This window comes from Carassius carassius, chromosome 9 (assembly GCF_963082965.1).
Source record: "Carassius carassius chromosome 9, fCarCar2.1, whole genome shotgun sequence".
Taxonomy (NCBI): Eukaryota; Metazoa; Chordata; class Actinopteri; order Cypriniformes; family Cyprinidae; genus Carassius; species Carassius carassius.
In genome coordinates, this window is record NC_081763.1 from 1132501 (window position 1) to 1158880 (window position 26380).

At 38.0% G+C, this 26380-nt stretch overlaps 1 protein-coding gene, 11 non-coding genes and 1 pseudogene across 12 annotated transcripts in view; all 13 read right to left on the reverse strand.

The window, feature by feature from the left end:
- Window positions 1-4437, reverse strand: part of LOC132148477 (uncharacterized) — a 5700-nt gene extending 1263 nt beyond the window's left edge. Inside the window, exon 1 of the mRNA XM_059557169.1 lies at window positions 2375-4437. Coding sequence (XP_059413152.1) covers window positions 2637-4151 — 1515 coding nt within the window. The 5' untranslated portion in view covers window positions 4152-4437 and the 3' untranslated portion in view covers window positions 2375-2636. The remainder of the gene's footprint in view (window positions 1-2374) is intronic.
- Window positions 4438-4825: 388 nt separating this feature from the next.
- On the reverse strand, window positions 4826-4944 carry LOC132150581 (5S ribosomal RNA). Its single transcript, XR_009435810.1, has one exon. It is a non-coding gene; the product is annotated as a 5S ribosomal RNA (ribosomal RNA).
- Window positions 4945-6990: 2046 nt separating this feature from the next.
- On the reverse strand, window positions 6991-7109 carry LOC132151070 (5S ribosomal RNA). The gene has a single exon (XR_009436234.1). It is a non-coding gene; the product is annotated as a 5S ribosomal RNA (ribosomal RNA).
- Window positions 7110-7573: 464 nt separating this feature from the next.
- Window positions 7574-7692, reverse strand: LOC132150592 (5S ribosomal RNA). Its single transcript, XR_009435821.1, has one exon. It is a non-coding gene; the product is annotated as a 5S ribosomal RNA (ribosomal RNA).
- Window positions 7693-15132: 7440 nt separating this feature from the next.
- Window positions 15133-15251, reverse strand: LOC132150107 (5S ribosomal RNA). The gene has a single exon (XR_009435352.1). It is a non-coding gene; the product is annotated as a 5S ribosomal RNA (ribosomal RNA).
- A 1645-nt stretch (window positions 15252-16896) lies between these two features.
- Window positions 16897-17014, reverse strand: LOC132150706 (5S ribosomal RNA; annotated as a pseudogene).
- Window positions 17015-17893: 879 nt separating this feature from the next.
- LOC132150404 (5S ribosomal RNA) lies at window positions 17894-18012 on the reverse strand. The gene has a single exon (XR_009435639.1). It is a non-coding gene; the product is annotated as a 5S ribosomal RNA (ribosomal RNA).
- A 607-nt stretch (window positions 18013-18619) lies between these two features.
- Window positions 18620-18738, reverse strand: LOC132150279 (5S ribosomal RNA). Its single transcript, XR_009435516.1, has one exon. It is a non-coding gene; the product is annotated as a 5S ribosomal RNA (ribosomal RNA).
- Window positions 18739-20607: 1869 nt separating this feature from the next.
- Window positions 20608-20726, reverse strand: LOC132150405 (5S ribosomal RNA). The gene has a single exon (XR_009435640.1). It is a non-coding gene; the product is annotated as a 5S ribosomal RNA (ribosomal RNA).
- A 607-nt stretch (window positions 20727-21333) lies between these two features.
- On the reverse strand, window positions 21334-21452 carry LOC132150280 (5S ribosomal RNA). Its single transcript, XR_009435517.1, has one exon. It is a non-coding gene; the product is annotated as a 5S ribosomal RNA (ribosomal RNA).
- A 1442-nt stretch (window positions 21453-22894) lies between these two features.
- On the reverse strand, window positions 22895-23013 carry LOC132150604 (5S ribosomal RNA). Its single transcript, XR_009435832.1, has one exon. It is a non-coding gene; the product is annotated as a 5S ribosomal RNA (ribosomal RNA).
- A 1212-nt stretch (window positions 23014-24225) lies between these two features.
- On the reverse strand, window positions 24226-24344 carry LOC132150615 (5S ribosomal RNA). The gene has a single exon (XR_009435843.1). It is a non-coding gene; the product is annotated as a 5S ribosomal RNA (ribosomal RNA).
- A 463-nt stretch (window positions 24345-24807) lies between these two features.
- LOC132150585 (5S ribosomal RNA) lies at window positions 24808-24925 on the reverse strand. The gene has a single exon (XR_009435814.1). It is a non-coding gene; the product is annotated as a 5S ribosomal RNA (ribosomal RNA).
- Window positions 24926-26380: the final 1455 nt, after the last annotated feature.

Consider the following 26380-nt stretch of genomic DNA (forward strand, 5'->3'; position numbering starts at 1 on the left):
TTTCATCCATAGAACATCATCTCCCATTTTTCCACATTTATCTAAAAAATATTTCATTACTCCCTTCCAAGCATATTTTCCATCTTTCCAATATTTATTAACAATTTTAATTCTTATACTTTTCATCCTTATGAATGGATCTATTAGACCTAGCCCTCCTTCCTCCACCTTTCCAATTAAAGTGTCATAAGCAATTTTTGCTGTTTTTCCTTCCCATAAAAAGTTTAAAACAATAGATTTCATTTTTTTATATATCCACAAAGGCAAGCTCACAGAACTCAGCACATACCACATTTTTGATAAAAACAAAGAATTGATAACTAAAACTTTACCTTTTAAAAACAAATTTCTTAATTTCCAGAAATTCAATCTCTTTTTCATTCCTTTTAAAACCTCCTCCCATAATGCATCCCTTATTTCATTTTCATTTTCACCAACCCTTATACCTAAAATTTTCCTATTCCTCTTCCCATTGCTAAATCTATACTTTTAATATCTTTTAAAATCAATGTTGTGTCGTCTGCATTTTGAAACACTTTATGTTCTGATTCAGTTTCTTTTATCCACATTCCTTTTATGTTCTTTTCCTGGTCTATTGCCAGTCCTAAAGCTTCAGATACTAACGTGTATAATAATGCTGACATAGGGCACCCCTGTCTGATCGATCTTGTTATTTTAAAATCTTCAGTTAAAAACCCATTTACTTTTACACAACTAGTTATATCTGTATATAAACATTTTATCCAATTTAAAAAATTCTCCACAAACCCAAATCTCTCCATTACATCTATCAAATATTTGTGTTCAACTCTATCAAATGCTTTTTCCAAATCCACACTTACTATATATCCTGTTTCTTTTTTCTCCTTCATGTACCATATTAGATCTCTTATATTGTTGATAACATCAGTGATATCTCTTTTTAGAACAGCATATGCTTGATTCGTTGTAATTATATTTGGTACTACTAATTTCAATCGATTTGCTAAAATTTTAGCTAATATTTTATAATCTGTATTTAACATACTTAGTGGTCTGTAATTTTTTAAATCTCCCTTATCTCCTTTTCTCTTGTAAATTATTTTCACCATACCTTTCTTCATACTATTAGTTAAATTTCCTTTCCTGAAAATATCTGTATATACTTCATTTAAAATTGGACATAAAACACCCTTAAAAACCTTATAAAATTCAGCTGATAATCCATCTATTCCTGGACATTTACCATTTTTCAATTGATCAATTGCTGTTCCTATTTCTAATTCCGTAATCCCACTCTCACACATTTCTTTGTCTTCCTCTTTAACTTTAACATTTATTTTTCTTAATAAAAATTCCTCATCTTCTAAAACCACCTCATTTTCGGTAAATAAATCTTTATAGAATCTTTTAATTTCTCCTAAAATTCCTTCTTTATCTTCTACAGATTTCCCATCTTGTATTTTAATACTTGTTATTATATCCGCTCTCTGTCTTGTTTTTTCCAGTTCATAGAAATATTTTGTACTCCTTTCTCCCTCTACAATGTCTTTTGCCCTGCTTCTGATTATTGCTCCTTTGCACTTTTCTTCTTCAATTTTCCTTAATTCTTCCTGTAATTCTATTATCTTATCTATATCATGCACATTTACTTTCCTCATCTCTTCATCCCACTCTTTTTTATCTTTATTTCTTTCATTCTTTTCGCTTTCTGTATTTTTTTAGAATATTCTATTGAGAATTTTTTTAATCTACTCTTTAAAATGTCCCACCAAAAACCTTTTTCCATTTCATACATTTCATCATTAATACTATTAATTATTATGCTCTCTATTTCCATTTTGTACACTTCCATTTTTAGCAGTTCTGTATTTAATATCCATACCCCTGGCCCTTTATTAGTCTCAGTAGAATTCATTGTTATCCATAAAAAATCATGATCACTTTCACTATAATTTTTATATAAAGCCTTCGTGACATAATGTACTTATTCTTTCTTGCATAAAAATAAGTCTATTCTACTTTGTTTTAGAATGTTATCAACAATTTGTCTTCTTGAATATTCTCTTTTCATACCATTCATCTCTCTCCACACATCCACCATATTATTTTTCTCCATTATATTATATAGTTCATTCCTCCCTCTATCTCTTCTAAATTGCATTGAATCATCTATATCTATTCTCTGTATTACAGTATTAAAATCACCTAAAACAATAATGCTTTCTTGTTTTTCTATTAAATCATTCAGATCCTTATAAAAGTTATATTTCTCTCTTTCCTCATTAGGTGCATGTATGTTACACACTTTCATTTCTTTTCCATTACACAAGAATTTGACTATTATTATTCTTCCATTTGTGTCTTTGTAGTCTACATCAACTTTTTCAAATACCCCTTTTTTTATTAAAATAGCTACCCCTCTTTTCCTTCCTATATCACAATTACTATACATTTCTCCATTCCACAATTTTCTAATTTCATCACTTATTTTATCTTCCCACCTCGTTTCTTGTAGACATAAAACATCACACTTTTTTGTCAGACACATCAATCTCTCAAACTTTTGACTTTGGGATAAGCCTCTAGCATTAAGTGAAACAATACTTAGAGAGCTCATTAAAAAGGAAAAAACAGGATAAACCAATAACCACCACTCAATTAGTTTCATTGTCTTTAAAGAAAACATGTCTTGCTTCCCCCATTTCCACTTTCCTCCTTTCCTTCAGCTCTTCTCTTCTTATTTTCTGCTTTTTAAGAACCTGTTGAATGTCTACTCCACCTTTTGTTCTTGCTTTTACACCTCTATTCAGTCTTTCTATTCCTTTATTTTCCAATCCAAAAATCCTCCCCCCATTTTCCGCTTCTCTTACCTCAGGCAGTATCTTCATTCCCTTATCCTCATCCTTTTCCTTTTCTTGACCTTTTTCACAGTCCATCCCAGTCGTGTCCACTTCTTCCTTTTCCTTAGAAAAGTCTTTGTTAATCAGATTTCTTTCCTCTTTGTCTACTCCTTCTCCCATCTCCATTCCTTGTTCTCCATCCTTGTTCTTTTCTTCATTCTCATCTTTGCTGGTTTCCTCCTCTTCCTCATTGTCCTGTTCATCTTCCTCTCCTTGAGTCTGCCGCAGTGAATCATTTAAATGCTCAGTTGCAGTATCTCCCATCCCCTCCTGTACTTCCATATTTGTGTCCTCATTTACCTCATGGTCCATCTCACATCTGCATCTCATGATTGCTTTGTCGCAGCCTTGGCACCGTGGGACTTTGCAGTCCCGCGCATAATGCCCCTGCTCAAGACAGTCTCGACATTTGAATTGCGGACAGTCCTTTTTCTCATGTTCCACACTTACACAGATCCTGCATGTCTTCAATTGGTTGTCATGAATCACTCTGTAGTACTGCACTCCTTCTTCAGTCATGAACCTGGTATTATATGGCAAAGATGTCACTTCTTGTGGAAACTTTACCTTTATAAAACGTGTTCCGTCCGCCACTGTTGTCCCCGGATGATATCTCCTTCTTAGAGGCAATATGGGAGTAACTCCCCAATTCATCAATTTTTGAATAATTTCCTCATCTTCTATATAGCTGGGCAGACTCAAGAAAGATACCATTCTTTCTGTTGCACACAGTTTCCTTATCTCACATTCTTTTCCGTTAATCATGATTCCATTCAACAGTGAATCACAGTCCAACTCACTCTCCATAGTCATTTCAAATTCATTGTTATTCTTTCTTCTTAGTCCGATCAGTTTTCCAATTCCTACTTTCTCTTCAACTGATTTAATTATCATTATTACTGTTGTATTTTCTATATCTTTTACAGTCATTGTTAATGTTGCTTCTTTTCTGTATTGCCTCTGATACTTTGTTTGTTGGCTCAAGTTCTTTATCATTTGCTGTCGTTGAGATAAATCATTTCTTTTTTCTCCAACTCCTTTATTAGTTCCAGTACCTTCAGTTGTTTGTAGTTCTGTTTTTCTGTCCTGTCCATTTTTTTTTCCATCTGGTTTTCTCCTTGAAACCACCTTTGCCCATGTTTCATTCCTGCTTTCACCATTCTCGTCATTTATATTCCTTTCCATCTCGTCTGCGACATATCCTGATTCTCTGTTCCCCATCTCATTTCCTTTTGCCAGTCTGTGTCCTTTGTCAGTTAAATCCGTCATTTTGTTAAATGTAAAAGCCCAAACAGAATGAACTGTTTGGGGTTAAAAAAAAAAAAACACTAACTAATAAAAACTCAACACAAACAAACCAACAAAAAAGAACTAATAAAACTAAACCAAATTACAAAATGGAAGAGCCTCTCTCTTCCTACTACTGCCAACTCACTTCCTGTTGCACTCTAGCGCCCTCAGGTTGGTATGGCCGTAAGAGAAGGAGGCTGCAAAGAGAGGGCTATTTAAAGATCAGCCACTATAATCGCCAGTGCATTATATAAGTAGGGAAGGAAACCCAAAAGCTTACAGCACCTGGAATTCCCAAAAGTACTATCCAGGCCTATTAGATAATTACTGAAAAAATCCAAAAGTACTAACCTGGCCCAAACCTGCTTACATTCTGAGATCGGGCATTGACTCATTTTTTTTTTTTTTTTTTGCAAGATTATTGGACAATTAGTGAAAATTTCCTAAAGTACTAACCAGGCCTATTAGATAATTACTGAAAAAATCCAAAAGTACTGACCTGGCCCAAACCTGCTTAGATTTGGAGATCAGTTGAGATCAGGCATAGCCAGGATGGTATGGCCAGAAGCGAAAGAGGCTACAAAGAGAGGGCTATTTAAAGATCAGCCACTATAATCGCCAGTGCTTTATATAAGTAGGGAAGGAAACCCAAAAGCTTACAGCACCTGGTATTCCCAGGCGGTCTCCCATCCAAGTACTAACCAGGCCCAAACCTGCTTAGCTTCCGAGATCAGACGAGATCGGGCATAGCCAGGTTGGTATGGCCGTAAGCGAAGGAGGCTGCAAAGAGAGGGCTATTTAAAGATCAGCCACTATAATCGCCAGTGCATTATATAAGTAGGGAAGGAAACCCAAAAGCTTACAGCACCTGGTATTCCCAAAAGTACTAACCAGGCCTATTAGATAATTACTGAAAAAATCCAAAAGTACTAACCTGGCCCAAACCTGCTTACATTCTGAGATCGGGCATTGACTCTTTTTTTTTTTTTTTTTTGCAAGATTATTGGACAATTAGTGAACATTTCCAAAAGTACTAACCAGGCCTATTACAACCCGAATTCCGGAAAAGTTGGGACGTTTTTTAAATTTTAATAAAATGAAAACTAAAGGAATTTCAAATCACATAGGCCAATATTTTATTCACAATAGAACATAGATAACGTAGCAAATGTTTAAACTGAGAAATTTTACACTTGTATCCACTTAATTAGCTCATTTAAAATTTAATGCCTGCTACAGGTCTCAAAAAAGTTGGCACAGGGGCAACAAATGGCTAAAAAAGCAAGCAGTTTTGAAAAGATTCAGCTGGGAGAACATCTAGTGATAAATTAAGTTAATTGATATCAGGTCTGTAACATGATTAGCTATAAAAGCTTTGTCTTAGAGAATCAGAGTCTCTCAGAAGTAAAGATGGGCAGAGGCTCTCCAATCTGTGAAAGACTGCGTAAAAAAATTGTGGAAAACTTTAAAAACAATGTTCCTCAACGTCAAATTGCAAAGGCTTTGCAAATCTCATCATCTACAGTGCATAACATCATCAAAAGATTCAGAGAAACTGGAGAAAGGCCGGAGACCTTTATTGGATGCCCGTGGTCTTCGGGCTCTCAGACGACACTGCATCACTCATCGGCATGATTGTGTCAATGACATTACTAAATGGGCCCAGGAATACTTTCAGAAACCACTGTCGGTAAACACAATCCGCCGTGCCATCAGCAGATGCCAACTAAAGCTCTATCATGCAAAAAGGAAGCCATATGTGAACATAGTCCAGAAGCGCCGTCGTGTCCTGTGGGCCAAGGCTCATTTAAAATGGACTATTTCAAAGTGGAATAGTGTTTTATGGTCAGACGAGTCCAAATTTGACATTCTTGTTGGAAATCACGGACGCCGTGTCCTCCGGGCTAAAGAGGAGGGAGACCTTCCAGCATGTTATCAGCGTTCAGTTCAAAAGCCAGCATCTCTGATGGTATGGGGGTGCATAAGTGCATACGGTATGGGCAGCTTGCATGTTTTGGAAGGCTCTGTGAATGCTGAAAGGTATATAAAGGTTTTAGAGCAACATATGCTTCTCTCCAAACAACGTCTATTTCAGGGAAGGCCTTGTTTATTTCAGCAGGACAATGCAAAACCACATACTGCAGCTATAACAACAGCATGGCTTCGTCGTAGAAGAGTCCGGGTGCTAACCTGGCCTGCCTGCAGTCCAGATCTTTCACCTATAGAGAACATTTGGCGCATCATTAAACGAAAAATACGTCAAAGACGACCACGAACTCTTCAGCAGCTGGAAATCTATATAAGGCAAGACTGGGACCAAATTCCAACAGCAAAACTCCAGCAACTCATAGCCTCAATGCCCAGACGTCTTCAAACTGTTTTGAAAAGAAAAGGAGATGCTACACCATGGTAAACATGCCCCGTCCCAACTATTTTGAGACCTGTAGCAGAAATCAAAATTGAAATGAGCTCATTTTGTGCATAAAATTGTAAACTTTCTCAGTTTAAACATTTGCTATGTTATCTATGTTCTATTGTGAATAAAATATTGGCTCATGTGATTTGAAAGTCTTTTAGTTTTCATTTTATTAAGATTAAAAAAACGTCCCAACTTTTCCGGAATTCGGGTTGTAGATAATTACTGAAAAAATCCAAAAGTACTAACCTGGCCCAAACCTGCTTAGATTTGGAGATCAGTTGAGATCGGGCATAGCCAGGATGGTATGGCCATAAGCGAAGGAGGCTGCAAAGAGAGGGCTATTTAAAGATCAGCCACTATAATCGCCAGTGCTTTATATAAGTAGGGAAGGAAACCCAAAGCTTACAGCACCTGGTATTCCCAGGCGGTCTCCCATCCAAGTACTAACCAGGCCCAAACCTGCTTAGCTTCCGAGATCAGACGAGATCGGGCATAGCCAGGTTGGAATGGCCGTAAGCGAAGGAGGCTGCAAAGAGAGGGCTATTTAAAGATCAGCCACTATAATCGCCAGTGCATTATATAAGTAGGGAAGGAAACCCAAAAGCTTACAGCACCTGGTATTCCCAAAAGTACTAACCAGGCCTATTAGATAATTACTGAAAAAATCCAAAAGTACTAACCTGGCCCAAACCTGCTTACATTCTGAGATCGGGCATTGACTCATTTTTTTTTTTTTTTTTTGCAAGATTATTGGACAATTAGTGAAAATTTCCAAAAGTACTAATGAGGCCTATTAGATAATTACTGAAAAAATCCAAAAGTACTAACCTGGCCCAAACCTGCTTAGATTTGGAGATCAGTTGAGATCAGGCATAGCCAGGATGGTATGGCCATAAGCGAAGGAGGCTGCAAAGAGAGGGCTATTTAAAGATCAGCCACTATAATCGCCAGTGCTTTATATAAGTAGGGAAGGAAACCCAAAAGCTTACAGCACCTGGTATTCCCAGGCGGTCTCCCATCCAAGTACTAACCAGGCCCAAACCTGCTTAGCTTCCGAGATCAGACGAGATCGGGCATAGCCAGGTTGGTATGGCCGTAAGCGAAGGAGGCTGCAAAGAGAGGGCTATTTAAAGATCAGCCACTATAATCGCCAGTGCATTATATAAGTAGGGAAGGGAACCCAAAAGCTTACAGCACCTGGTATTCCCAAAAGTACTAACCAGGCCTATTAGATAATTACTGAAAAAATCCAAAAGTACTAACCTGGCCCAAACCTGCTTACATTCTGAGATCAGGCATTGACTTTTTTTTTTTGCAAGATTATTGGACAATTAGTGAAAATTTCCAAAAGTACTAACCAGGCCTATTAGATAATTACTGAAAAAATCCAAAAGTACTAACCTGGCCCAAACCTGCTAACATTCTGAGGTTGGGCATTGACTCTTTTTTTTTTTGCAAGATTATTGGACAATTAGTGAAAATTTCCAAAAGTACTAACCAGGCCTATTAGATAATTACTGAAATAATCCAAAAGTACTAACCTGGCCCAAACCTGCTTACATTCTGAGATCAGGCATTGATTCTTTTTTTTTTTTTTGCAAGATTATTGGACAATAAGTGAAAATTTCCAAAAGTACTAACCAGGCCTATTAGATAATTACTGAAAAAATCCAAAAGTACTAACCTGCTTAGATTTGGAGATCAGTTGAGATCAGGCATAGCCAGGATGGTATGGCCATAAGCGAAGGAGGCTGCAAAGAGAGGGCTATTTAAAGATCAGCCACTATAATCGCCAGTGCTTTATATAAGTAGGGAAGGAAACCCAAAAGCTTACAGCACCTGGTATTCCCAGGCGGTCTCCCATCCAAGTACTAACCAGGCCCAAACCTGCTTAGCTTCCGAGATCAGACGAGATCGGGCATAGCCTTTTTTTTTTTTTTTTTTTTATTGAAGAAATTAATCAATTCAAACATACATATCAATTATTCACATACAAAAGTACATAAGATTCTTTCTTTGACATAAAAAATTCCTAAAATCTTGAATTGACAGACATCTTACTTACAATTTAAAGAAAGAAGTCATTAAATATTTTAATCTTTTAAAAATGAAAATTCAATCCCCAGCTCTTTGAAGACCTTTAACACCTCCTGAGTAAAAATATTATAAAAAACATCAATCGTTTCCTCCAATTTAAAATAATAAAACAGACATCCAACATATTTTTCAACTTTTCTCCTAAACACATTCCATACATCAATTAAAGCATTGTCCTTTTTCACCACCACTCTTCTTTCCCATATCGCACTTTTCATCAGCATCACAAGTAAATTAATCAGCCTCTCATGTTTACATTTCTCATTAATGCCCAACATTAACACCTTTTCCCACTCAAAGTTTCCATTTCCCTCTCCTCTCAAAATTAAAATCATGCTTTTACATCTCTCATTAAAATCTTTCAGCTTATCACAATATAAAAACAAGTGTAAAAACCCTTCATCTGCATCTTGGCATACTTTACATATTGCACTTTCCTCCATCCCAATTTTGCTTAAAATCACATCTGTGAACACTGCTTTGTTCCTGATAAAATATTCCATATTCTCCAGTTTAGTCTGTACAATTTTCCCATTTATATTCCCCCATATTTTCTCTTCTGTTAAATCATTGAACATCCGTAGCCAGTATTCATTTACAACAGGTTTCTTGAAAACCACATCTCTAAAAAAACAATAAAACATTTTCACAGTACATTCTTTAAAAGCACACAATTTCCCCCCCATATTTACATACACATCTTTTCCTTGATTTTCTTCTTCCAGATTTTCAATTCTCTTTATCCATTCTTTAGGTATAGCATTCTTAATTAAATCATATTTGTTTGTAATCTCTTGTCTACTATAATCCTCCTTTGCCTCCTCCATCACATCCACAATGTATTGCACTGGTAAAAACCCCTCTTTGAATTCATATAAAACATCTCTGACTTTCATAATTCCAACATCCCACCATTTCTTAAAAAAAACCTGCTTCCCTTGATTTAAAATGCAGTTGTTTAAGAATAAAGGCTGATTTAAAATGTTCTCTCTACCTTGTGGCTTTAAATGCACATTATCTAAAAAATTTCCCCATGCTCTCATCAGTTCTTTATAAAATTCTGGCAGCCCCTCCGTCATCCAATTTTTTGTTTTCATCCATAAAATGTTGTCCCCCAGATTAAAATGACTACACTTGTTTAAAAAATGCCCCATTGTTCTTTTCCATGCTGCTTTATTTTCTTCGTCTAGATATTTGCTTATGATTTTCACCCTTAAACTGTTCTTTCTTTGCTCCACGTCCATTAGCCCTAGCCCCCCCTTCCCCACTGCTCCTATTAAAGTGTTATATGCAATTCTCGGTGGCTTTCCTTCCCATAAAAAATCTAAAAAACATTTTTTCAGCCTTTTTTCTGTCCACAACGGCATTGAAGCCACATATAAAATATGCCATAACTTAGAAACGATTAAAACATTCAAAATTAAAACCCTCCCCTTCAAAGTTAAGGACATTAATCTCCAAAAATTCAACCTTCTCTCGACCCCTCCTAACATCTCCTCCCACATAATTCCTTCTGCTTTGGTTTCATCCCTCCCCATTAAAACACCTAAAATCTTTATTTCATTCATTTCCTTAAAATTAAAGTGCGCCGTTAAAACCTCACTTCCCCCGAATCTCATGTATACTGTTTTATCCTCGTTCACTTTAGCCCCTGATCCCCTGCAAAATGTTTGTACTATTTTTATTGCTTCCCTTACACTCAACAGATCTTGCAGCAATAGCGTAGTATCATCAGCGTATTGAAATATTTTATTCTCTCCTCCCTCTATGCCTATTCCTTTTATTCTCCCTTCCTGTTCTACCATTAACCCAAGTGGTTCCGCAACTAAAGCATATAAAAGTGCCGACAACGGGCAACCCTGTCTAATTGATCTTGTTAATTTAAAACACTCTGTTAAAAACCCATTACATTTTACTCTCATTACAGCACCTTTATATAAAATCTTAACCCATTTAATAAAATTTCCTCCAAAACCAAAACTATTCAAAACTCCAAATAAAAAATCATGCTCTACCCTGTCAAAAGCCTTCTCAAAGTCCAAACTGATTATAAAACCATCTTTCTTCTTTTCATTAATATATCTTATGGTATCTTTTATGCTCATTGTTGTATCCGCAATGTCTCTTCCTTTAATACTGTAAGCTTGGTTTGTTTGAATTATTGTGGGCATCACTTCTTTTAATCTGTTAGCTAAAACTTTTGATAAAATCTTCAAATCAGTGTTAAGCATTGTTATTGGCCTATAATTCTTTAACTCCACTTTGTCTCCTTTCCTTTTATATATCAGCTTCATTAATCCCATTCCCATCCTTTCGTTCATCTCACCTTTCCTAAAAATCTCGTCAAATACTTCTTTTAAGATAGTTGTTAAAACATCTTTAAAAACAATGTAAAACTCACTCCCCAACCCATCTATCCCTGGACTTTTTCTTTTGTTTAATCCAATTATTGCTCTTTTTATTTCTTCTTCTCTTACTTCATCATCACACTCTTTTTTATCCACTTCTCCTATTCTGGCTTTTATTTGCTTCAGTAATTCCACTTTTTCTTCTTCTTTTACCCCCTCTGTACAGAATAAGTCCTCATAGTATGATTTTATTTCCTCTAAAATGTCCGCATTTTCTTCTACTATTCTCCCATTTTTGCCCCTTATTTCTTTAATCATGTCTGCTTTCCCTCTTCTTTTCTCTAGATCAAAGAAAAACTTTGTGCACTTCTCCCCCTCCACTGTATATTTAGCTTTACTTCTTAATCTTGCAGCTTCATATTTCTCCTCTTCCATTTCCTTCAGTCTACCTTCTATTTCTTTTATTTTCTCTATGCTTTTTTCTGTCTTGTCCAGTTCCTTATTTAAGTTTTGTCTTAGCTCTCTTTCCTTATTTTTCTTACATTTATTAATTAACTTGCAATAGGTTATTGTAAACTTTTTTACCAGATATTTCACGTTCTCCCACCACATTCGCTTATCCTCATTATACATTCCATTTTCTTTTTCCTTTTCAATGATCTCCTTTATACTTAAAACATAATCTTCATTCTTTAAAACCTCTGTATTTAAAATCCATAATCCCGGCCCTCTTTGCACTTTACTCCAGTCTACTTTAAAAAATAAAAACTTGTGATCACTAAAACTTGTTTCTTCATACTTAATCTTTTTTATAAAATTCTCCACATTTCTTGTACATAAAATAAAATCTATTCTTGTTTCACACACACACTGCCCCACTATTTGCCTCCTTGAAAATTCTTTTATCTTTTCATTTCTTTCTCTCCACACATCGATGATATTATTTTCTCCCATTAATGCTTTTAATTCTTTTCTCCCCTTGTCGTTTTTAAAAACCATTCCTTCTGCCATGTCTTGTTTACTAAAAACTGTGTTAAAATCCCCTATCATTATTATTTCCTTATACTTGTTTATGATATTTCTTAAAACATAAAAAAATTCTTTCTTTTCCTTCTCCTCTGTTGGCGCATGTACATTTACTAAAATCAGTTCACGTCCTTCACAATTTACTTCCACCACCATACATTTCCCCATCTTATCTTTATACACCACTCTACTTGCATTAAAAACATCTTTTCTTATTAAAAAAGCCACTCCTCTTCCAAGCCTTCCATCCCCATTGTTATATAAAATATCCCCTTCCCATTTCTTTTTATAGTCCTTCATCACACTCTCTTGTAAAACAATAACATCTTCGCCTTGGCATTTTTCCTTCACTTTTTCAAATTTACCCATGTCCATCAGTCCCCTTGCATTAAAAGTAACACAACTTAAAACCATTAAAAAGAAAAATAAATAGCTAAAAACCATTACTTTCCATCTTCTCCCTCCAGCCCTCTTAACACTTCATATCTGTTTACAGTTTTCACTCGACCCCTTGTCATTATCTTTTTTCTAGCATTTCCCACATTTGGTTTTACCTTTAATGTTCGTCTTCTTATTTGTCCTCTCCCCTCTCTGTCTATCTCCATGTTATCCATCCTCGTTTCTTCTTCACTGTCCATTTCTTTGTTTTGATCATTCATTCCTTGTACATCTCCGTCCACGTCATCCAGAAGTTTTTTAACACTGTCCGATATTTCAATTTCCGTCCATTGGGTGTCCTGTTCTGTTAAATGTTCCTTGTCTGCATCATTTACTTTCTCTCCTTCTTTCTCTCTGTTGCTCGCTCTTTCTTCTGTTTCTTTTTGTTGCAATCCGTCTTCCTCTTGTCCTTCATCAGTTTCTCTTTCCTCCTCACTGTTTCTTTCATGCACCTGTCCGTCCAACTGAAGTTCCATACCTCCTTCCTCTCCTTCCATCCAACATTCACATTTATTTAAAACTTCTTGACACCCTGGGCATCTGACAGCATTGCAATCTCTTGCAAAGTGTCCCCTCTCCTCGCAAATACGGCACTTAAAATCTGGGCAGTCTTTCAGCAGGTGTCCAGGGCTCATGCACAGCCTACAGGTCTTCACCTGATGGCTGTGCATCACCCTAAAATACTGCTGCCCTTCTGCTGTTTCCAGCTTTGTGCTATATGGCAACGATGCCACATCTTTGGGGAATCTCACTTTTAGGAACCTTGTTCCGTCTTCTATGTCAGTGCCCGGGTAGCATCTTCTTTTTATCTGTGAAATGGGATTAACTCCCCATCCTTCCAATTTAGCTAAAATTTCTTTGTCATCAATATAGACGGGCAGGTGCATGAAGGAAACAACATAATCTCTGTTTTGCAAATTTTTTACCTCACAGTTCACTCCTTTTATCATCAGTCCATCAGTCAGTTTGTCACATGTTTCTTCTTTCTCCATTGTTAATTCATATTCTTTCCCTTGTCTTGGCCTTAGTGCCAGGATTTTCCCATGTCCACATTGTTTTGATACAGCCTTGATGATATCCTCTGCTCTCACCTCGATCACATTCTCTACGTTCACAATCACTGTAGCCTCTTTTAGATACTTTCTTTCAAGAAATTTCTCCCTCGTGCCTTGGTTATTCCCATTCCCAGCTCGTAGTCGATTTCCCAGTCCAGTGTCATTTACCGATCGTGTCTCTCCAGCCAGTCCAGTATCGTTTGCCATGCGTCTCTCTCCAGCCAGTCTAGTGTCGTTTGCCATGCGTCTCTCTCCGCCAAATCCAGTATCGTTTGCCATGCGTCTCTCTCCAGCCAGTCCAGTATCGTTTGCCATGCGTCTCTCTCCAGCCAGTCCAGTATCGTTTGCCATGCGTCTCTCTCCAGCCAGTCTAGTGTCGTTTGCCATGCGTCTCTCTCCGCCAAATCCAGTATCGTTTGCCATGCGTCTCTCTCCAGCCAGTCCAGTATCGTTTGCCATACGTGTCTCTCCAGCCGGTCCTGTGTCGTCATCCATTAATCCGTCCATTTTTCAGAAAAAAAAACAAAAAACAGAGAAACCACCCGCCAGCCAGCAAAAAGCTGCTGTTAGGTGGTTTAAAACTGAAAAACCACACAAAAAACTGAACTAAAGTCCAAAAACAACTTACAAACAAACACAAACAGAAAAATCAAAATGGAGGAGAGCCTTCCTCTCCCAACTGCAGCCAACACTTCCTGTAGCTCTCTAGCGCCCTCAGGTTGGTATGGCCGTAAGCGAAGGAGGCTGCAAAGAGAGGGCTAATTAAAGATCAGCCACTATAATCGCCAGTGCATTATATAAGTAGGGAAGGAAACCCAAAAGCTTACAGCACCTGGTATTCCCAAAAGTACTAACCAGGCCTATTAGATAATTACTGAAAAAATCCAAAAGTACTAACCTGGCCCAAACCTGCTTACATTCTGAGATCGGGCATTGACTCTTTTTTTTTTTTTTTTGCAAGATTATTGGACAATTAGTGAAAATTTCCAAAAGTACTAACCAGGCCTATTAGATAATTACTGAAAAAATCCAAAAGTACTAACCTGGCCCAAACCTGCTTAGATTTGGAGATCAGTTGAGATCAGGCATAGCCAGTATGGTATGGCCATAAGCGAAGGAGGCTGCAAAGAGAGGGCTATTTAAAGATCAGCCACTATAATCGCCAGTGCTTTATATGAGTAGGGAAGGAAACCCAAAAGCTTACAGCACCTGGTATTTCCAAAAGTACTATCCAGGCCTATTAGATAATTACTGAAAAAATCCAAAAGTACTAACCTGGCCCAAACCTGCTTACATTCTGAGATCGGGCATTGACTCTTTTTTTTTTTTTTTTTTTGCAAGATTATTGGACAATTAGTGAAAATTTCCAAAAGTACTAACCAGGCCTATTAGATAATTACTGAAAAAATCCAAAAGTACTAACCTGGCCCAAACCTTCTTAGATTTGGAGATCAGTTGAGATCAGGCATAGCCAGGATGGTATGGCCATAAGCGAAGGAGGCTGCAAAGAGAGGGCTATTTAAAGATCAGCCACTATAATCGCCAGTGCTTTATATAAGTAGGGAAGGAAACCCAAAAGCTTACAGCACCTGGTATTCCCATGCGGTCTCCCATCCAAGTAATAACCAGGCCCAAACCTGCTTAGCTTCCGAGATCAGACGAGATCGGGCATAGCCAGGTTGGTATGGCCGTAAGCGAAGGAGGCTGCAAAGAGAGGGCTATTTAAAGATCAGCCACTATAATCGCCAGTGCATTATATAAGTAGGGAAGGAAACCCAAAAGCTTACAGCACCTGGTATTCCCAAAAGTACTAACCAGGCCTATTAGATAATTCCTGAAAAAATCCAAAAGTACTAACCTGGCCCAAACCTGCTTACATTCTGAGATCGGGCATTGACTCTTTTTTTTTTTTTTGCAAGATTATTGGACAATTAGTGAAAATTTCCAAAAGTACTAACCAGGCCTATTAGATAATTACTGAAAAAATCCAAAAGTACTAACCTGGCCCAAACCTTCTTACATTCTGAGATCGGGCATTGACTTTTTTTTTTTTTTTTTTGCAAGATTATTGGACAATTAGTGAAAATTTCCAAAAGTACTAACCAGGCCTATTAGATAATTACTGAAAAAATCCAAAAGTACTAACCTGGCCCAAACCTGCTTAGATTTGGAGATCAGTTGAGATCAGGCATAGCCAGGAGGGTATGGCCATAAGCGAAGGAGGCTGCAAAGAGAGGGCTATTTAAAGATCAGCCACTATAATCGCCAGTGCTTTATATAAGTAGGGAAGGAAACCCAAAAGCTTACAGCACCTGGTATTCCCAAAAGTACTAACCAGGCCTATTAGATAATTACTGAAAAAATCCAAAAATTACTAACCTGGCCCAAACCTGCTTACATTCTGAGATCGGGCATTGACTTTTTTTTTTTTTTGCAAGATTATTGGACAATTAGTGAAAATTTCCAAAAGTACTAACCAGGCCTATTGAATAATTACTGAAAAAGTCCAAAAGTACTAACCTGGCCCAAACCTGCTTACATTCTGAGATCGGGCATTGACTCTTTTTTTTTTTTTTTGCAAGATTATTGGACAATTAGTGAAAATTTCCAAAAGTACTAACCAGGCCTATTAGATAATTACTGAAAAAATCCAAAAGTACTAACCTGGCCCAAACCTGCTTACATTCTGAGATCGGCCATTGACTCTTTTTTTTTTTTTTTTTGCAAGATTATTGGACAATTAGTGAAAATTTCCAAAAGTACTAACCAGGCCTATTAGATAATTAAAGAAAAAATCCAAAAGTACTAACCTGGCCCAAACCTGCTTAGATTTGGAGATCAGTTGAGATCAGGCATAGCCAGTATGGTATGGCCATAAGCGAAGGAGGCTGCAAAGAGAGGGCTATTAAAAGATCACCCACTATAATCGCCAGTGCATTATATAAGTAGGGAAGGAAACCCAAAAGCTTACAGCACCTTGTATTCCCAAAAGTACTAACCAGGCCTATCAGATAATTACTGAAAAAATCCAAAAGTACTAACCTGGCCCAAACCTGCTTACATTCTGAGATCGGGCATTGACTCTTTTTTTTTTTTTTTTGCAAGATTATTGGACAATTAGTGAAAATTTCCAAAAGTACTAACCAGGTCTATTAGATAATTACTGAAAAAATCCAAAAGTACTAACCTGGCCCAAACCTGCTTAGATTTGGAGATCAGTTGAGATCGGGCATAGCCAGGATGGTATGGCCATAAGCGAAGGAGGCTGCAAAGAGAGGGCTATTTATAGATCAGCCACTATAATCGCCAGTGCTTTATATAAGTAGGGAAGGAAACCCAAAAGCTTACAGCACCTGGTATTCCCAGGCGGTCTCCCATTCAAGTACTAACCAGTCCCAAACCTGCTTAGCTTCCGAGATCAGACGAGATCGGGCATAGCCAGGTTGGCATAGCATAAGCGAAGGAGGCTGCAAAGAGAGGGCTATTTAAAGATCAGCCACTATAATCGCCAGTGCATTACATAAGTAGGGAAGGAAACCCAAAAGCTTACAGCACCTGGTATTCCAAAAAGTACTAACCAGGCCTATTAGATAATTACTGAAAAAATCCAAAAGTACTAATCTGGCCCAAACCTGCTTACATTCTGAGATCGGGCATTGACTCTTTTTTTTTTTTTTTTTGCACGATTATTGGACAATTAGTGAAAATTTCCAAAAGTACTAACCAGGCCTATTAGATAATTACTGAAAAAATCCAAAAGTACTAACCTGGCCCAAACCTGCTTACATTCTGAGATCGGGCATTGACTCTTTTTTTTTTTTTTTTGCAAGATTATTGGACAATTAGTGAAAATTTCCAAAAGTACTAACCAGGCCTATTAGATAATTACTGAAAAAATCCAAAAGTACTAACCTGGCCCAAACCTGCTAACATTCTGAGGTCGGGCATTGACTTTTTTTTTTTTGCAAGATTATTGGACAATTAGTGAAAATTTCCAAAAGTACTAACCAGGCCTATTAGATAATTACTGAAAAAATCCAAAAGTACTAACCTGGCCCAAACCTGCTTACATTCTGAGATCAGGCATTGATTCTTTTTTTTTTTTTTTGCAAGATTATTGGACAATAAGTAAAAATTTCCAAAAGTACTAACCAGGCCTATTAGATAATTACTGAAAAAATCCAAAAGTACTAACCTGCTTAGATTTGGAGATCAGTTGAGATCAGGCATAGCCAGGATGGTATGGCCATAAGCGAAGGAGGCTGCAAAGAGAGGGCTATTTAAAGATCAGCCACTATAATCGCCAGTGCTTTATATAAGTAGGGAAGGAAACCCAAAAGCTTACAGCACCTGGTATTCCCAGGCGGTCTCCCATCCAAGTACTAACCAGGCCCAAACCTGCTTAGCTTCCGAGATCAGACGAGATCGGGCATAGCCAGGTTGGAATGGACGCAAGCGAAGGAGGCTGCAAAGAGAGGGCTATTTAAAGGTCAGCCACTATAATCGCCAGTGCATTATATAAGTAGGGAAGGAAACCCAAAAGCTTACAGCACCTGGTATTCCCAAAAGTACTAACCAGGCCTATTAGATAATTACTGAAAAAATCCAAAAGTACTAACCTGGCCCAAACCTGCTTACATTCTGAGATCGGGCATTGACTCTTTTTTTTTTTTTTTTTGCAAGATTATTGGACAATTAGTGAAAATTTCCAAAAGTACTAACGAGGCCTATTAGATAATTACTGAAAAAATCCAAAAGTACTAACCTGGCCCGAACCTGCTTACATTCTGAGATCGGGCATTGACTCTTTTTTTTTTTTTTTTGCAAGATTATTGGACAATTAGTGAAAATTTCCAAAAGTACTAACCAGGCCTATTAGATAATTACTGAAAAAATCCAAAAGTACTAACCTGGCCCAAACCTGCTTAGATTTGGAGATCAGTTGAGATCGGGCATAGCCAGGATGGTATGGCCATAAGCGAAGGAGGCTGCAAAGAGAGGGCTATTTAAAGATCAGCCACTATAATCGCCAGTGTTTTATATAAGTAGGGAAGGAAACCCAAAAGCTTACAGCACCTGGTATTTCCAGGCGGTCTCCCATCCAAGTACTAACCAGGCCCAAACCTGCTTAGCTTCTGAGATCAGACGAGATCAGGCATAGCCAGGTTGGAATGGCCGTAAGCGAAGGAGGCTGCAAAGAGAGGGCTATTTAAAGATCAGCCACTATAATCCCCAGTGCATTATATAAGTAGGGAAGGAAACCCAAAAGCTTACAGCACCTGGTATTCCCAAAAGTACTAACCAGGCCTATTAGATAATTACTGAAAAAATCCAAAAGTACTAACCTGGCCCAAACCTGCTTAGATTTGGAGATCAGTTGAGATCAGGCATAGCCAGGATGGTATGGCCATAAGCGAAGGAGGCTGCAAAGAGAGGGCTATTTAAAGATCAGCCACTATAATCGCCAGTGCTTTATATGAGTAGGGAAGGAAACCCAAAAGCTTACAGCACCTGGTATTTCCAAAAGTACTATCCAGGCCTATTAGATAATTACTGAAAAAATCCAAAAGTACTAACCTGGCCCAAACCTGCTTACATTCTGAGATCGGGCATTGACTCTTTTTTTTTTTTTTTTTTTGCAAGATTATTGGACAATTAGTGAAAATTTCCAAAAGTACTAACCAGGCCTATTAGATAATTACTGAAAAAATCCAAAAGTACTAACCCGGCCCAAACCTTCTTAGATTTGGAGATCAGTTGAGATCAGGCATAGCCAGGATGGTATGGCCATAAGCGAAGGAGGCTGCAAAGAGAGGGCTATTTAAAGATCAGCCACTATAATCGCCAGTGCTTTATATAAGTAGGGAAGGAAACCCAAAAGCTTACAGCACCTGGAATTCCCAAAAGTACTAACCAGGCCTATCAGATAATTACTGAAAAAATCCAAAAGTACTAACCTGGCCCAAACCTGCTTACATTCTGAGATCGGGCATTGACTCTTTTTTTTTTTTTTTTTGCAAGATTATTGGACAATTAGTGAAAATTTCCAAAAGTACTAACGAGGCCTATTAGATAATTACTGAAAAAATCCAAAAGTACTAACCTGGCCCAAACCTGCTTAGATTTGGAGATCAGTTGAGATCAGGCATAGCCAGGATGGTATGGCCATAAGCGAAGGAGGCTGCAAAGAGAGGGCTATTTAAAGATCAGCCACTATAATCGCCAGTGCTTTATATAAGTAGGGAAGGAAACCCAAAAGCTTACAGCACCTGGAATTCCAAAAAGTACTAACCAGGCCTATTAGATAATTACTGAAAAAATCCAAAAGTACTAATCTGGCCCAAACCTGCTTACATTCTGAGATCGGGCATTGACTCTTTTTTTTTTTTTTTTTGCACGATTATTGGACAATTAGTGAAAATTTCCAAAAGTACTAACCAGGCCTATTAGATAATTACTGAAAAAATCCAAAAGTACTAACCTGGCCCAAACCTGCTTACATTCTGAGATCGGGCATTGACTCTTTTTTTTTTTTTTTTGCAAGATTATTGGACAATTAGTGAAAATTTCCAAAAGTACTAACCAGGCCTATTAGATAATTACTGAAAAAATCCAAAAGTACTAACCTGGCCCAAACCTGCTAACATTCTGAGGTCGGGCATTGACTTTTTTTTTTTTGCAAGATTATTGGACAATTAGTGAAAATTTCCAAAAGTACTAACCAGGCCTATTAGATAATTACTGAAAAAATCCAAAAGTACTAACCTGGCCCAAACCTGCTTACATTCTGAGATCAGGCATTGATTCTTTTTTTTTTTTTTTGCAAGATTATTGGACAATAAGTAAAAATTTCCAAAAGTACTAACCAGGCCTATTAGATAATTACTGAAAAAATCCAAAAGTACTAACCTGCTTAGATTTGGAGATCAGTTGAGATCAGGCATAGCCAGGATGGTATGGCCATAAGCGAAGGAGGCTGCAAAGAGAGGGCTATTTAAAGATCAGCCACTATAATCGCCAGTGCTTTATATAAGTAGGGAAGGAAACCCAAAAGCTTACAGCACCTGGTATTCCCAGGCGGTCTCCCATCCAAGTACTAACCAGGCCCAAACCTGCTTAGCTTCCGAGATCAGACGAGATCGGGCATAGCCAGGTTGGAATGGACGCAAGCGAAGGAGGCTGCAAAGAGAGGGCTATTTAAAGGTCAGCCACTATAATCGCCAGTGCATTATATAAGTAGGGAAGGAAACCCAAAAGCTTACAGCACCTGGTATTCCCAAAAGTACTAACCAGGCCTATTAGATAATTACTGAAAAAATCCAAAAGTACTAACCTGGCCCAAACCTGCTTACATTCTGAGATCGGGCATTGACTCTTTTTTTTTTTTTTTTTGCAAGATTATTGGACAATTAGTGAAAATTTCCAAAAGTACTAACGAGGCCTATTAGATAATTACTGAAAAAATCCAAAAGTACTAACCTGGCCCGAACCTGCTTACATTCTGAGATCGGGCATTGACTCTTTTTTTTTTTTTTTTGCAAGATTATTGGACAATTAGTGAAAATTTCCAAAAGTACTAACCAGGCCTATTAGATAATTACTGAAAAAATCCAAAAGTACTAACCTGGCCCAAACCTGCTTAGATTTGGAGATCAGTTGAGATCGGGCATAGCCAGGATGGTATGGCCATAAGCGAAGGAGGCTGCAAAGAGAGGGCTATTTAAAGATCAGCCACTATAATCGCCAGTGTTTTATATAAGTAGGGAAGGAAACCCAAAAGCTTACAGCACCTGGTATTTCCAGGCGGTCTCCCATCCAAGTACTAACCAGGCCCAAACCTGCTTAGCTTCTGAGATCAGACGAGATCAGGCATAGCCAGGTTGGAATGGCCGTAAGCGAAGGAGGCTGCAAAGAGAGGGCTATTTAAAGATCAGCCACTATAATCCCCAGTGCATTATATAAGTAGGGAAGGAAACCCAAAAGCTTACAGCACCTGGTATTCCCAAAAGTACTAACCAGGCCTATTAGATAATTACTGAAAAAATCCAAAAGTACTAACCTGGCCCAAACCTGCTTAGATTTGGAGATCAGTTGAGATCAGGCATAGCCAGGATGGTATGGCCATAAGCGAAGGAGGCTGCAAAGAGAGGGCTATTTAAAGATCAGCCACTATAATCGCCAGTGCTTTATATGAGTAGGGAAGGAAACCCAAAAGCTTACAGCACCTGGTATTTCCAAAAGTACTATCCAGGCCTATTAGATAATTACTGAAAAAATCCAAAAGTACTAACCTGGCCCAAACCTGCTTACATTCTGAGATCGGGCATTGACTCTTTTTTTTTTTTTTTTTTTGCAAGATTATTGGACAATTAGTGAAAATTTCCAAAAGTACTAACCAGGCCTATTAGATAATTACTGAAAAAATCCAAAAGTACTAACCCGGCCCAAACCTTCTTAGATTTGGAGATCAGTTGAGATCAGGCATAGCCAGGATGGTATGGCCATAAGCGAAGGAGGCTGCAAAGAGAGGGCTATTTAAAGATCAGCCACTATAATCGCCAGTGCTTTATATAAGTAGGGAAGGAAACCCAAAAGCTTACAGCACCTGGAATTCCCAAAAGTACTAACCAGGCCTATCAGATAATTACTGAAAAAATCCAAAAGTACTAACCTGGCCCAAACCTGCTTACATTCTGAGATCGGGCATTGACTCTTTTTTTTTTTTTTTTTGCAAGATTATTGGACAATTAGTGAAAATTTCCAAAAGTACTAACGAGGCCTATTAGATAATTACTGAAAAAATCCAAAAGTACTAACCTGGCCCAAACCTGCTTAGATTTGGAGATCAGTTGAGATCAGGCATAGCCAGGATGGTATGGCCATAAGCGAAGGAGGCTGCAAAGAGAGGGCTATTTAAAGATCAGCCACTATAATCGCCAGTGCTTTATATAAGTAGGGAAGGAAACCCAAAAGCTTACAGCACCTGGAATTCCCAAAAGTACTAACCAGGCCTATCAGATAATTACTGAAAAAATCCAAAAGTACTAACCTGGCCCAAACCTGCTTACATTCTGAGATCGGGCATTGACTCTTTTTTTTTTTTTTTTTGCAAGATTATTGGACAATTAGTGAAAATTTCCAAAAGTACTAACGAGGCCTATTAGATAATTACTGAAAAAATCCAAAAGTACTAACCTGGCCCAAACCTGCTTAGATTTGGAGATCAGGCATAGCCAGGATGGTATGGCCATAAGCGAAGGAGGCTGCAAAGAGAGGGCTATTTAAAGATCAGCCACTATAATCGCCAGTGCTTTATATAAGTAGGGAAGGAAACCCAAAAGCTTACAGCACCTGGTATTCCCAGGCGGTCTCCCATCCAAGTACTAACCAGGCCCAAACCTGCTTAGCTTCCGAGATCAGACGAGATCGGGCATAGCCAGGTTGGTATGGCCGTAAGCGAAGGAGGCTGCAAAGAGAGGGCTATTTAAAGATCAGCCACTATAATCGCCAGTGCATTATATAAGTAGGGAAGGAAACCCAAAAGCTTACAGCACCTGGTATTCCCAAAAGTACTAACCAGGCCTATTAGATAATTACTGAAAAAATCCAAAAGTACTAACCTGGCCCAAACCTGCTTACATTCTGAGATCGGGCATTGACTTTTTTTATTTATTTTTTTTTTTGCAAGATTATTGGACAATTAGTGAAAATTTCCAAAAGTACTAACCAGGCCTATTAGATAATTACTGAAAAAATCCAAAAGTACTAACCTGGCCCAAACCTTCTTAGATTTGGAGATCAGTTGAGATCAGGCATAGCCAGGATGGTATGGCCATAAGCGAAGGAGGCTGCAAAGAGAGGGCTATTTAAAGATCAGCCACTATAATCGCCAGTGCTTTATATAAGTAGGGAAGGAAACCCAAAAGCTTACAGCACCTGGAATTCCCAAAAGTACTAACCAGGCCTATCAGATAATTACTGAAAAAATCCAAAAGTACTAACCTGGCCCAAACCTGCTTACATTCTGAGATCGGGCATTGACTCTTTTTTTTTTTTTTTTTGCAAGATTATTGGACAATTAGTGAAAATTTCCAAAAGTACTAACGAGGCCTATTAGATAATTACTGAAAAAATCCAAAAGTACTAACCTGGCCCAAACCTGCTTAGATTTGGAGATCAGTTGAGATCAGGCATAGCCAGGATGGTATGGCCATAAGCGAAGGAGGCTGCAAAGAGAGGGCTATTTAAAGATCAGCCACTATAATCGCCAGTGCTTTATATAAGTAGGGAAGGAAACCCAAAAGCTTACAGCACCTGGAATTCCCAAAAGTACTAACCAGGCCTATCAGATAATTACTGAAAAAATCCAAAAGTACTAACCTGGCCCAAACCTGCTTACATTCTGAGATCGGGCATTGACTCTTTTTTTTTTTTTTTTTGCAAGATTATTGGACAATTAGTGAAAATTTCCAAAAGTACTAACGAGGCCTATTAGATAATTACTGAAAAAATCCAAAAGTACTAACCTGGCCCAAACCTGCTTAGATTTGGAGATCAGGCATAGCCAGGATGGTATGGCCATAAGCGAAGGAGGCTGCAAAGAGAGGGCTATTTAAAGATCAGCCACTATAATCGCCAGTGCTTTATATAAGTAGGGAAGGAAACCCAAAAGCTTACAGCACCTGGTATTCCCAGGCGGTCTCCCATCCAAGTACTAACCAGGCCCAAACCTGCTTAGCTTCCGAGATCAGACGAGATCGGGCATAGCCAGGTTGGTATGGCCGTAAGCGAAGGAGGCTGCAAAGAGAGGGCTATTTAAAGATCAGCCACTATAATCGCCAGTGCATTATATAAGTAGGGAAGGAAACCCAAAAGCTTACAGCACCTGGTATTCCCAAAAGTACTAACCAGGCCTATTAGATAATTACTGAAAAAATCCAAAAGTACTAACCTGGCCCAAACCTGCTTACATTCTGAGATCGGGCATTGACTCTTTTTTTTTTTTTTTTTTGCAAGATTATTGGACAATTAGTGAAAATTTCCAAAAGTACTAACCAGGTCTATTAGATAATTACTGAAAAAACCCAAAAGTACTAACCTGGCCCAAACCTGCTTAGATTTGGAGATCAGTTGAGATCGGGCATAGCCAGGATGGTATGGCCATAAGCGAAGGAGGCTGCAAAGAGAGGGCTATTTAAAGATCAGCCACTATAATCGCCAGTGCTTTATATAAGTAGGGAAGGAAACCCAAAAGCTTACAGCACCTGGTATTCCCAGGCGGTCTCCCATCCAAGTACTAACCAGGCCCAAACCTGCTTAGCTTCCGAGATCAGACGAGATCGGGCATAGCCAGGTTGGTATAGTGTAAGCGAAGGAGGCTGCAAAGAGAGGGCTATTTAAAGATCAGCCACTATAATCGCCAGTGCATTACATAAGTAGGGAAGGAAACCCAAAAGCTTACAGCACCTGGTATTCCCAAAAGTACTATCCAGGCCTATTAGATAATTACTGAAAAAATCCAAAAGTACTAACCTGGCCCAAACCTGCTTACATTCAGAGATCGGGCATTGACTCTTTTTTTTTTTTTTTTTGCAAGATTATTGGACAATTAGTGAAAATTTCCAAAAGTACTAACCAGGCCTAAGAGATAATTACTGAAAAAATCCAAAAGTACTAACCTGGCCCAAACCTGCTTAGATTTGGAGATCAGTTGAGATCAGGCATAGCCAGGATGGTATGGCCATAAGCGAAGGAGGCTGCAAAGAGAGGGCTATTTAAAGATCAGCGACTATAATCGCCAGTGCTTTATATAAGTAGGGAAGGAAACCCAAAAGCTTACAGCACCTGGTATTCCCAAAAGTACTAACCAGGCCTATTAGATAATTACTGAAAAAATCCAAAAGTACTAACCTGGCCCAAACCTGCTTACATTCTGAGATCGGGCATTGACTCTTTTTTTTTTTTTTTGCAAGATTATTGGACAATTAGTGAAAATTTCCAAAAGTACTAACCAGGCCTATTAGATAATTACTGAAAAAATCCAAAAGTACTAACCTGGCCCAAACCTGCTTAGATTTGGAGATCAGTTGAGATCAGGCATAGCCAGGATGGTATGGCCATAAGCGAAGGAGGCTGCAAAGAGAGGGCTATTAAAAGATCACCCACTATAATCGCCAGTGCATTATATAAGTAGGGAAGGAAACCCAAAAGCTTACAGCACCTGGTATTCCAAAAAGTACTAACCAGGCCTATTAGATAATTACTGAAAAAATCCAAAAGTACTAATCTGGCCCAAACCTGCTTACATTCTGAGATCGGGCATTGACTCTTTTTTTTTTTTTTTTGCACGATTATTGGACAATTAGTGAAAATTTCCAAAAGTACTAACCAGGCCTATTAGATAATTACTGAAAAAATCCAAAAGTACTAACCTGGCCCAAACCTGCTTACATTCTGAGATCGGGCATTGACTCTTTTTTTTTTATTTTTTGCAAGATTATTGGACAATTAGTGAAAATTTCCAAAAGTACTAACCAGGCCTATTAGATAATTACTGAAAAAATCCAAAAGTACTAACCTGGCCCAAACCTGCTAACATTCTGAGGTCGGGCATTGACTCTTTTTTTTTTTTGCAAGATTATTGGACAATTAGTGAAAATTTCCAAAAGTACTAACCAGGCCTATTAGATAATTACTGAAAAAATCCAAAAGTACTAACCTGGCCCAAACCTGCTTACATTCTGAGATCAGGCATTGATTCTTTTTTTTTTTTTGCAAGATTATTGGACAATAAGTGAAAATTTCCAAAAGTACTAACCAGGCCTA